We start from the raw sequence: 12,403 nt of genomic DNA, 5'->3' as shown, positions 1-12,403 counted from the left end.
TTTGTGGCAATAAAGAAATTTAAATTTCAACTATTGTTATATTCTTCCACATTTTTCTAATCGTAATTATATTCAAGTGAGGGTTCTGAGAACTGTTTTTTAAGTACTTATTCAACTTATTGTACAATTAAAATGTTGTTTACGGCTTTAACATATTACGGAACCAGGTTATTCCTTTACATAACTTGCCTTTCTATGATGCAGCAAGCACCTATAGATGCAGAACACTTGGCCCTTGCTGTTGGTAAAGAAGGCCTTGCAGTGGCGAGTAGCTGCGGCAAACAGATCGCTAGCGGGTCCGTTACTACTGCCCTCTGTTTCCGAGTCACTGCCGGACACACTGGAGTTGTCATCTGAGAGGATAAATATTTACATGTAATAAAAAAAAATTAAACTGCTTATAATCTATAAATAAAAATGATTAGCTCTACGAGGGGATGAATTAAGTTTTCAATTCATAGACAAACACATATTGTTCTGGGTCGTACAAGGAATAAGAAAATAGATATGTATCAGTACATTCAATTCAACTGTAAAACAAAGAGACAAACTTGCGAAGTGCCAGAGAGCTATGGAGAGGAGTATGTTGGGTGTAAAACTGAAGGATAAATGCCGTAACATCGACATAAGGGAAAGAACCAAAGTTAGAGACATCCTCACACACATAGACATGCAAAAATGGAGGTGGGCTGGCCACACTGTAAGATGTAAGACCGAAAAATGGAGTCAAAAAGTCCTCATGTGGCACCCCAGAGATGGTTCAAGAGCTCAACGCCCACCACTCAAACGATGGGAGGACGAAAAAAGGCTAAATAGATAGATAGATAGACATTCAATTCTAAGGAGATTCTTACTGGTAAAATGAACAATGAGTATTTACACATCTTGAAATATGCAAGAGTAATGGGAATACTTTGCCACAGTATAATTATGTCGCTTAACTTCAAACTTGGGTAAATTCATTCTGTTTTAAGGTTAATTATATAAAAAATATATTATGATCTGAAAGATAATCAACCTTATAGCAGAATGGATTTACCCAAGTTTGAAGTTAAGCGACACAATTGTTTCATTTTTATGAATGATAAAGTGATGAACAATAAGTACAATAACAAACCTTGTCTTGAGCTAAACTGCCCTAAAGTAAGTGGTGGCTTCCCAAACAATTTCCTCTTCAGGTTGTGAGTGTGCCAATGGTTTTTATAATGAGCCGTTTGTTGTAGACGATTCTCAAAGGGGCCCACACCGCAGCAGGAACAACAGTTGCCATCAGAAGGTCCGGTGAGGCTCAGCGCGTTGAGACGCTTGATCACACTGGCTTCATCAACTGAGAATAGACATTTTTTTTAAATTAATTAATAGTTTTATTTTTTCGTACTAACATGAACTAATACTATAAGACATAATAATATTATATTCGTACATTATGCAAGCTATGCCAAGAAGATATTTCAACAGTACTGAAACGCAACAAATATACAATTGTATCATGTTTTAGGTTATGTTGGCGATTGTGTAAAATGTATAGTTTTACAAATATAGTAAGAATATATACATACCAACTTGATGTGACTCCGTAAGCATGCAAGATGCTACTTTCAAACCCTTGAGCAATTTTTCAAAGTGGTCTAAATCGTAAATTTTCGCTGTTTTAGTAGCAACATTCTCGAGTTTTGAAGCCATACTTAATGAAATAACTTAGCCTTTCCTTTTACACTAAAGTTTATTATGTAGTAGCCTATATAGAAACCACATGCTCGTGGCGTGTTCAAATGAGAAGGAATTAATACAAACTATTGTGCAATTTTTAACTGAAAAATGGACGTAAACATATGTTTTTGACAGAAATTACAATGACAGCTTGGTGTTCAGTTCTGAACTTCTGACAGTTGCTTGTCGTGTGGGTTTTTAAGTGTTTTTATTAGGTGATAAATTAAAGTAATATTGAATAAGTGACACCGTTTCAATTCAGCATTTTTTTAAATTCTCATTATAAAGAAATAATTTACTTAAATACAAAAATACATCACGGCATTTGGTTCTGCCATCTATAGTACATTAATCAAACTAGAAATTCACTATATGAAGCTTCCACCATATTATTTTAACTACTTGACAATAGATGGCAGCACTCGGAAATAGTTTAGTTATAACCTGCTATTCATCAATAGATGTCGCATAAAGCAGGCATTTAAAATAAATATTTTAGCTTTATTTAAATTTGTTTACGTACGTACATCAAATCTTCTGAAATATTGATAATTACACATACACAGGTAAATAAGCACTATACTTGACTGAAACTGAAATTTAAAATAGTTAACAAAAGATAAGTTCATGCTTCTAAACAGGTAAATTTTGAAATTGTGTCCACTAGAAAACATGTTATTTTTCCTCAAAAACGAATTATGTTGCTACAAAAACTACCAGGATCGTATTGCATAATCAAATAAAAGCTATAAATTATTCAATTTGTATGTAGAATCGAATACCTGGACCTACCTCAACAGCCCGCAATGTAAATTTTCGGAACGAAATTTGAGAATCTGAATAACAATGAAATAATCAATGTAATTTTAAGCAGAATGACCGATAAGGCCTTAGCGGTGTTACCTATTAGAAAAAGTCCGTTATAAAAGATTAAAACCAAACAAATGCAAATGTTAATCTAAGAAAATAAGATCTAAACTCTAAATAAATGTATTTAACAAATAGTTAACGTCCTGTCCCGTTTGTTGTACGATTTCACCTTGAAATTCATAGCAAATGTTTGAGTTGATATCGAAAAGTATTGGTTTGTTCAATGAGCAAAGCAATTTGTAACCTTGTGAATAACTGGGGAATAACTATGTGAGTCTAAACCTAAAGTAATCCAATATACCTACAGCGATCTCTGTTTAAGTACAATATGGTACTTGAGGTCTAGTTACTCTGGCTATCCCAAGTGTTTTAACTCATCCCTAATGGCAAATGGAACCTAACTAGGTTGCAACCTAGCCAACCTAGGCCCTGTAAACTAGAGTGCAATCATTGACGTGATTGACGGTCGGTAGCGTGTCGTGGTTATCCCTCTCCATCGCTCTTTCGTATTGGTGCGACAGAGCTAATAGTGTATCATTTGCCACGGTCCGTCAACGATTGTACTCTTAGGCTAGAAGCATAGCCGGCCCAGCCATCCTAGCAGAAGTAACGTTACGTGACGATAGAAATACAGGTTGACTCTATCGCACCCCTACAGAAGAGGGATAGGGAGATCTAGCTACGATACCGCTACGAAAAGTGAACAATTCTGATGTTGGCTAAGATATCCAGGTATGCACGCTTGCACAGCTAGGTATCTAGATGGCTAGACTTTCCCGGGCCGCCGGGGGTTGCCTAGCAACGCGGCAAGCCCTTCGCTTTCATTTATTTTGCGGCCCTAATGAAATGCAAGCTTTGTGCCAAGGACGATTATAAAGGACCAGCAGAGTCCATACTAAATACCGTACCCCGTTGGCAGCCGTAAATCTATGTCACTAGATGTCACTAAGAGTGTCATTTGAATAAAAATGTCGTTTTTTTTTAAAATACGTACGCGGTAGTTCAACGGCATTACAAGTGATACAGTGAAAAGTATATAGATGACGCTAGGGGCCCGTGTCATGTTTCAGTCCCTGTTTACAACGCAAACCATCGTTCTTATTTTGAATTATGACAATCATGCAAAAGAGTATCATACTGTCAAATTTTCTATCTCTTTCATTTTGAGCGTGACGTCAATGATTAGTAATATTACTTTCAATATATTTAAAATTTAGATTTTAATGAGGCCATTTCGAACGGTGTTTATGATAGATATCATGTTGACAATCAATCTCCTGACCGTCTCGCTCATACCAATCCTATCCTATATTTGAACGAGTGCGACCGAAACAGTTGAGTATTATTGAAGATTTTTGAATGTCTAAAATCTTATTGGTACTTAGTTGTCGAAAACCCGCTTTTTCCATAAAGTGTTGGCGCGACGTCAAGTGGGTGATAGGCGTACGAGCAAGTACGCGTTGGATGGTCGACTACTATGCGCAGCGGTTTTTACGCGTACTTACGGTGACACACAATCGAAAAAGGTCGTCGAGCCATAAGTACGCATACCTGCTCGTATCGTACGTTTATCACCCACTTCAGACTGCGTTTCGATCGGCGTTTAGCGTCAATGATTATCAGCTCGGCTTCATGGCTTTACGAACCTTAGCTCGGACCATCGAATATGAAACTTATAAACTTCTTTATACACAAGGGTATAAAGAAGTTTATAACCAGGTGCTCCATGACACCATTGCACCAATCTGTCGCCAGCACCGCTACACTTCAACGGCCAAGTCACACAACATCCATACTAATATTATAAATGGGAAAGTGTGTGTGTCTGTTTGTTTGTCCATCTTTCACGGCAAAACGGAGCGACGTATTGACGTGATTTTTTAAGTGGAGATAGTTGACTGGATGGAAAGTGACATAGGCTACTTTTTGTCTCTTTTTATATCCCCCCACTTCCTTAGAATGGAGGATGGAAGTTTGTGGAGAGATTTTCGAATTTAACGCGAGCGAAGCCGCGGGCAAAGGTTAGTTAACTATAATAATAAAGAAATCGCAGTAAGGAACTGTAGATTTCATTACTTTTTAGAGATAAACAAGCAGCTCCATCGAGACGGCTATTTTTTACAGAATGTTTTTGGTGGGATATACATAGGCATAGGTATATAACACTAACAAGGTATCTATTGTCGTAGTCCGTTTTCACATTATCCGATCCGATATCGGATGTCGGAAGGATTTAAATGGAAAAAATCCAAGATAGCGCCTGTAATGTATGGGGTATCAGTCCTACATCCGATATCGGATCGGATAATGTGAAAACGCATTTAGTATCATTAATTATTACTTATATCAGAGTTTCACTAATTATTTCCTTTTATTCATTTATTATCTCAGTTTAGGTTTATACGAGTACCAAACGAGTATAGTATACGAGTAGAAAATATATTACCAAAACAATACAAACTATCATTAATTTATTATAAAAACGTAATCCAAAGTGCCACACCTGGCGGCCTAACTATCGGCGTTGTGTCCAAGACGAAGCCTGACCGACGAAGCTAGCAAGTCTCTCTACATGTTAGCTGAAATACTGTCAAACCATTCACTGTGATTACTCAGATTATTATAAGCAAAATGATCTTCGAATGAACTTTCTGGACAATTGAGATGCATGGGCGCAGTCGAAACCAGCTCGCCCCTTCAGCCGTGTCCCGTTGAAAATCGGAAAGATTCTTTTCCTTAGCACATTAAATTTAATGTTTACAAATTGGATTCGCCTTCTGTCACCTAAACTGGTAATTTTATATATGAGGTCATTGGTCATACAATTATTAATTTATACAGTTATTAATTCTGTATCTCTACTCGCATTGCTCCTGCGATTCTAAAATATTTAATATCCATATATTATGAATATTCAATAAATCATACAATGACATTTGTGATGTGACATGGATGTCAGATGTCACTGGATGTCACATCTGTTGGCACAATTATTGCGTTTTGTTGAACGTATTTGAGCTCAACATATAGGTTTATTATCACTAAGTATATTATATTAATGAACAACGAAACGGATGTGACATTTTCCTAGTCCACCAACGTCATCTAGTCATTTTATTTGGCAATAGTTAGACAACATGCGAACAAACTTAGCCAGCGAAGCGATCACAACTACGTCGAGGCCGACCAAAAAATATAATTTGTAAAAATTATGTTTTGAGCCAATATTTTGATATTAAAATAAAGTTTTTTGATAGTTATTCATAGTATAATATAAAAACAAGTAAACATATGTGTGAAAATATGTTTTTTTCCACTCCCGGGTTACGAAACAACGCCATCTAGTTTTAAAGCAAAAACTAAGCTTTTTTCAGGGGTACGCTTTTTTGTATGGGCTATATCAGTCTAGTATTAAATGGTCCTTGCTTTGTGCCAATCCGAAATTGATATGTAACAATAACAATAATCTTTTTGGAGTTATTGGTGTGTAATGTAATATTGGATATTAAATTAAACACTTTTACAAGTACAATTAATTATCGACAACCGGTCTGGCGTAGTCGGTAGTGACCCTACCTGCTAAGCCGCGGTCCCGGGTTCGAATCCCGGTAAGGGCATTTATTTGTGTGATGAACACATTTGTTCCTGAGTCATGGATGTTTTAAATTAAATGTACCTACCTATATAAGTTATGTATTTATCTATTATAAGTAAATATAACGTCGCCTAGCACCCTTTGTACAAGCTTTGCTTGTTAGGGCTAGGTTGATCTGTGTAAGGTGTCCCCCAATATTTATTATTTATTTATTTATTTATTCGTTTATTCACATGAATTTTTCATTATAGAAACTTGTAGAAACTAAGACTAAGCATAAGACTTAATAGCTAGATGAAATCTAAAATAATGTCTTAAGGAGTCGTACCAACCAAGGATGCTGCCGACATTTCCTCTCTTCATCATAATAACCAGAAGCTTAGCGATTTCTGTAAAAAAAGCTTACGCTGGGATCCATGGACAGGGTTTCAATGCCTAATGCTACTCATTACCGAGGTTCTTTAATTCATTGCATTTCAAAATTAATAAAGTTGGTACAATTTTATGTGAGTAATTGTCAGCAGCGCAGTAGATAGTAATTACCGTCAAATGCAGCAACTTTGCCCACCTTGCTCAACATTGCCTGGGTCTAAAATGGTAGTTCTAATCAAAATAGATGTAAATTGAAGTCTTGGGAGATAGGATAGTGACCGCCAATACCGCCATTAAAAATAAATAAAAAGCTTATTATAAACGGCTTTTCGGTAATAAATCACAATTTTTGAGCCAGGCAATGTAGACAGAGTGGGCAATGTTGGCAGCATTTGACGGTACCGTAATTAAATAGGGCCGAAACTAAACTTTCAAACCTCGATAACATTTTGAAGTAGAAGTGGAATCTTGAGAGTTCCCGAGTGAAACACAAAATTTTCACCACAAAATACTAACTGTAAAACCTTGTATTGTATTCAATCAAATTTACGATTTTGATATGAATGAAGGTAGGGCATCAAGTCAAAATTTATATAAATTACTTGGATTTCTTGTGGACAAAATGCAAATTCCGAATTCATTTTTGAAGTATCAAGGAGGGCTTTACCAGTTGGTGTGTTGAAACCAAGGACGATTATAAAGGACCAGCAGAGTCCATACTAAATACCGTACCCCGTTGGCAGCCGTAAATCTATGTCACTAGATGTCACTAAGAGTGTCATTTGAATAAAAATGTCGTTTTTTTTTAAAATACGTACGCGGTAGTTCAACGGCATTACAAGTGATACAGTGAAAAGTATATAGATGACGCTAGGGGCCCGTGTCATGTTTCAGTCCCTGTTTACAACGCAAACCATCGTTCTTATTTTGAATTATGACAATCATGCAAAAGAGTATCATTAAGTATCATACTGTCAAATTTTCTATCTCTTTCATTTTGAGCGTGACGTCAATGATTAGTAATATTACTTTCAATATATTTAAAATTTAGATTTTAATGAGGCCATTTCGAACGGTGTTTATGATAGATATCATGTTGACAATCAATCTCCTGACCGTCTCGCTCATACCAATCCTATCCTATATTTGAACGAGTGCGACCGAAACAGTTGAGTATTATTGAAGATTTTTGAATGTCTAAAATCTTATTGGTACTTAGTTGTCGAAAACCCGCTTTTTCCATAAAGTGTTGGCGCGACGTCAAGTGGGTGATAGGCGTACGAGCAAGTACGCGTTGGATGGTCGACTACTATGCGCAGCGGTTTTTACGCGTACTTACGGTGACACACAATCGAAAAAGGTCGTCGAGCCATAAGTACGCATACCTGCTCGTATCGTACGTTTATCACCCACTTCAGACTGCGTTTCGATCGGCGTTTAGCGTCAATGATTATCAGCTCGGCTTCATGGCTTTACGAACCTTAGCTCGGACCATCGAATATGAAACTTATAAACTTCTTTATACACAAGGGTATAAAGAAGTTTATAACCAGGTGCTCCATGACACCATTGCACCAATCTGTCGCCAGCACCGCTACACTTCAACGGCCAAGTCACACAACATCCATACTAATATTATAAATGGGAAAGTGTGTGTGTCTGTTTGTTTGTCCATCTTTCACGGCAAAACGGAGCGACGTATTGACGTGATTTTTTAAGTGGAGATAGTTGACTGGATGGAAAGTGACATAGGCTACTTTTTGTCTCTTTTTATATCCCCCACTTCCTTAGAATGGAGGATGGAAGTTTGTGGAGAGATTTTCGAATTTAACGCGAGCGAAGCCGCGGGCAAAGGTTAGTTAACTATAATAATAAAGAAATCGCAGTAAGGAACTGTAGATTTCATTACTTTTTAGAGATAAACAAGCAGCTCCATCGAGACGGCTATTTTTTACAGAATGTTTTTGGTGGGATATACATAGGCATAGGTATATAACACTAACAAGGTATCTATTGTCGTAGTCCGTTTTCACATTATCCGATCCGATATCGGATGTCGGAAGGATTTAAATGGAAAAAATCCAAGATAGCGCCTGTAATGTATGGGGTATCAGTCCTACATCCGATATCGGATCGGATAATGTGAAAACGCATTTAGTATCATTAATTATTACTTATATCAGAGTTTCACTAATTATTTCCTTTTATTCATTTATTATCTCAGTTTAGGTTTATACGAACTCGTATAAACGAGTATAGTATACGAGTAGAAAATATATTACCAAAACAATACAAACTATCATTAATTTATTATAAAAACGTAATCCAAAGTGCCACACCTGGCGGCCTAACTATCGGCGTTGTGTCCAAGACGAAGCCTGACCGACGAAGCTAGCAAGTCTCTCTACATGTTAGCTGAAATACTGTCAAACCATTCACTGTGATTACTCAGATTATTATAAGCAAAATGATCTTCGAATGAACTTTCTGGACAATTGAGATGCATGGGCGCAGTCGAAACCAGCTCGCCCCTTCAGCCGTGTCCCGTTGAAAATCGGAAAGATTCTTTTCCTTAGCACATTAAATTTAATGTTTACAAATTGGATTCGCCTTCTGTCACCTAAACTGGTAATTTTATATATGAGGTCATTGGTCATACAATTATTAATTTATACAGTTATTAATTCTGTATCTCTACTCGCATTGCTCCTGCGATTCTAAAATATTTAATATCCATATATTATGAATATTCAATAAATCATACAATGACATTTGTGATGTGACATGGATGTCAGATGTCACTGGATGTCACATCTGTTGGCACAATTATTGCGTTTTGTTGAACGTATTTGAGCTCAACATATAGGTTTATTATCACTAAGTATATTATATTAATGAACAACGAAACGGATGTGACATTTTCCTAGTCCACCAACGTCATCTAGTCATTTTATTTGGCAATAGTTAGACAACATGCGAACAAACTTAGCCAGCGAAGCGATCACAACTACGTCGAGGCCGACCAAAAAATATAATTTGTAAAAATTATGTTTTGAGCCAATATTTTGATATTAAAATAAAGTTTTTTGATAGTTATTCATAGTATAATATAAAAACAAGTAAACATATGTGTGAAAATATGTTTTTTTCCACTCCCGGGTTACGAAACAACGCCATCTAGTTTTAAAGCAAAAACTAAGCTTTTTTCAGGGGTACGCTTTTTTGTATGGGCTATATCAGTCTAGTATTAAATGGTCCTTGGTTGAAACTACAGAACAGCGATAGGGAGGGCTGTGTTAATTACGATATGTAATTAACGTCCGATTGTATTTATGAATGTACTTTAGTGTTAGAAATAAGCTCCTAGTATTATTTTATGGACGTCATGTCATTGACTCTGCTGCAATACCTAATCAATAAAAGGCAATGACCGACATGTATAAACGTCTTCGGCTTACCGGGCGCATTCATAACAGGGAAGATATGTATTATAAATTATTAATTAAGGCTTTATATAGAAGGTACAACGGAGCAATTACGGGGGGGGGGGGTGTCTATCGAGTAGTTGAATGATTTGATTTTCTTTTGACGAAACGAACGAAAAAACGAAAAAATTACGGTATAACTTTGCTACATGTCATGTGAAAATTATGTTATTTATGAAAACCGTCCTCGAATTTGCCCCCCAGTCGTAACTGTCCCGCTGTACTTACCATAATCATATAAATAATATATACACGGTGACATAAATCGGTAATCAGGAACCAATTTTTCTTACTCAGTAATCGATGAGTCGATGATGATCACATTTAATCATATCTAATTTAAAAGGTTAAGTTAAATGTTGTCTCCCTAAAAGTCAGCCCACGGTAAGTCTGCAAGGATTTCAATATCCCCGCCTCTGCAAGGGTTAAGTAAAGTAAAGGTATAATTTCATCAAAGATCGACGTTTAAAATAACATCTGTCTAAAAGTCTAAAAAGTTCAAAACCTCTTTTGCAAGTAAGTCATAGCCAAAAAATCAGAATAGGTAATGGAACTAAGCTGTCAATTTGTCATTGTCAACTTCATAAACCAGACACGTGTGGACTTCTGTGTCGTGAACATGATGATGATGATGGCATTTGATTTCATACTGTATTTTAAGCGTAGTCATTAACCTATTAATTTAATATACTTATACTTAATAAACTAAGCTAAGAGCAAAACTGAAATGAGTGCGTTTGGCGAGGAACAGACGCCTATGGAGGTACCTAGACTTCAACAGAACATCATGATGTCACGATCCTCAGCATTGAGGGAGAAATGAGTGACAGCACAAATATCAAACAGTCCCTACCACAGACCTATCATTTCGCGTGTTACGCACAAAGACTGCTGAAGTGTGCAAAAGAGAAGCTTTCACGTTGATCATCCTATGAGTGCAAAAGAGACAGACTACAAATGAAAAAACGTGACCATTTTTGATGACAGGCAGCGGCCGCTAGCGGCCTACTCAATTTAAGTTAACGGATTAATCGTACTTTTCAGTACAAAAAGTTGTATTTAGAGGATACAGTGAGTGATTTCCGTTTCGATTAAACAGTTAGAAAAGTAAATTATTCACGTTATCATACATAATTTCTGAATTTAATATAATACACACTTGACATTGTTGAGTTTTGGTCTCACTTTTGATATTCGACAGTTATTTGTCTTCCTACTTCTATGGTCCCTACGGCCCGCCCTGCTTCACCAAGGCCGCAGAGGCCTCAACAACCACATTACGCCAAGTCGTCAGTGTCACTGTCACCCTCCCTGAGTTGTGGAATTGATTCAGCGACAATGGGAGGACCTAGCAGTCTTAAGAGATGTTTTATCAACTATTTTAATGTAAGGAGCCAAACGCCATTTCAGGACACATGGCAAACCAAGAACAAATGGGCCACTCGCTCGTTTTTGCCGTGCAAGTTGTGGAATGAGCTACCTTCTGAGGTGTTTCCCTTGCGCTATGACGTGGGGTTCTTCAAGGATCAGGTATTTAGGGTTCTCAAAGATCGGCAACGTATAAGTGGATCCCCTGGTGTTGTTTAAATATGTCCATAACTCCATTGGCGGCTCATCTGCTCGCGTTTGCTGCCAGTATCATAAAAAGAGTATCATGAAATATGAGATTAATCTGCATTATTGTCGAAGGTATGTGTTGTTCGATAAATAATTCGCGTTAAGAAAAATAAAAGTGGAATCTCATGACCTAATGAGTTAAAAATGCCGTAAGCGTTCTCAGATCGTCCAATAGTTATTTGTTATACAAGGGGGCAAAGTTGTATTTTAACGCCGAGTGTGGAATTGAATTTTTAACACACGAGAAGTAAAATACATTTGCACCAGAGTGTAACACAAAACTTTTCCCCTCACTATAGCGAGGAAACTACAACGGAAAAAATGCGTTTATCACTGCTTCCAGTAGTTCCACAGGTGATAAATCATCTTTATTACTAGATTCACCTACTTTTATCAATTTTAAAGCAGTTAATTTGACTCTATTCAAGGTCAAATTACTTTACCCACTAGTGGATAAAATGCGTTTTTACCCGCTGGTATTAAAGGACAAAACACATGTTTCCGAGCTAGTGAGGGGAAAAAAATTTTTCATTCTCCTCCTAGGGTCCCTAGCTACGTCGAGATACCATACAAGTATATGATAACTAGCCAAGTCAGACCTTTGGCTATAATATTATTATCCCATGATATTTTATCTTATTATGTTATAAATCTTTTTTTGCACTCGGCCCGGAAAAAGATGGCGGGATGACCTGCACTCCTTTAAGAGTTTTGAATGATTCACGGTTATTTTCATTAGACTTATATTGACCGG

General features: G+C 36.8%; 1 protein-coding gene across 1 annotated transcript in view; it reads right to left on the bottom strand.

Annotated features, from left to right (window-relative positions):
* The window catches only part of LOC125230642 (protein vms-1-like), a 30,314-nt gene extending 28,485 nt beyond the window's left edge, over window positions 1-1,829 (bottom strand). Inside the window, 3 exon segments of the mRNA XM_048135868.1 lie at window positions 190-353; window positions 1,118-1,327; window positions 1,560-1,829. Of these exon segments, the coding sequence (XP_047991825.1) occupies window positions 190-353; window positions 1,118-1,327; window positions 1,560-1,683 (498 nt within the window). The 5' untranslated portion in view covers window positions 1,684-1,829.
* Window positions 1,830-12,403: the final 10,574 nt, after the last annotated feature.

This window comes from Leguminivora glycinivorella, chromosome 10, assembly GCF_023078275.1.
Source record: "Leguminivora glycinivorella isolate SPB_JAAS2020 chromosome 10, LegGlyc_1.1, whole genome shotgun sequence".
NCBI lineage: Eukaryota > Metazoa > Arthropoda > Insecta > Lepidoptera > Tortricidae > Leguminivora > Leguminivora glycinivorella.
The sequence above is the reverse complement of the archived record's forward strand: the minus strand, read 5'-3'. Positions and strand labels throughout refer to the sequence as shown.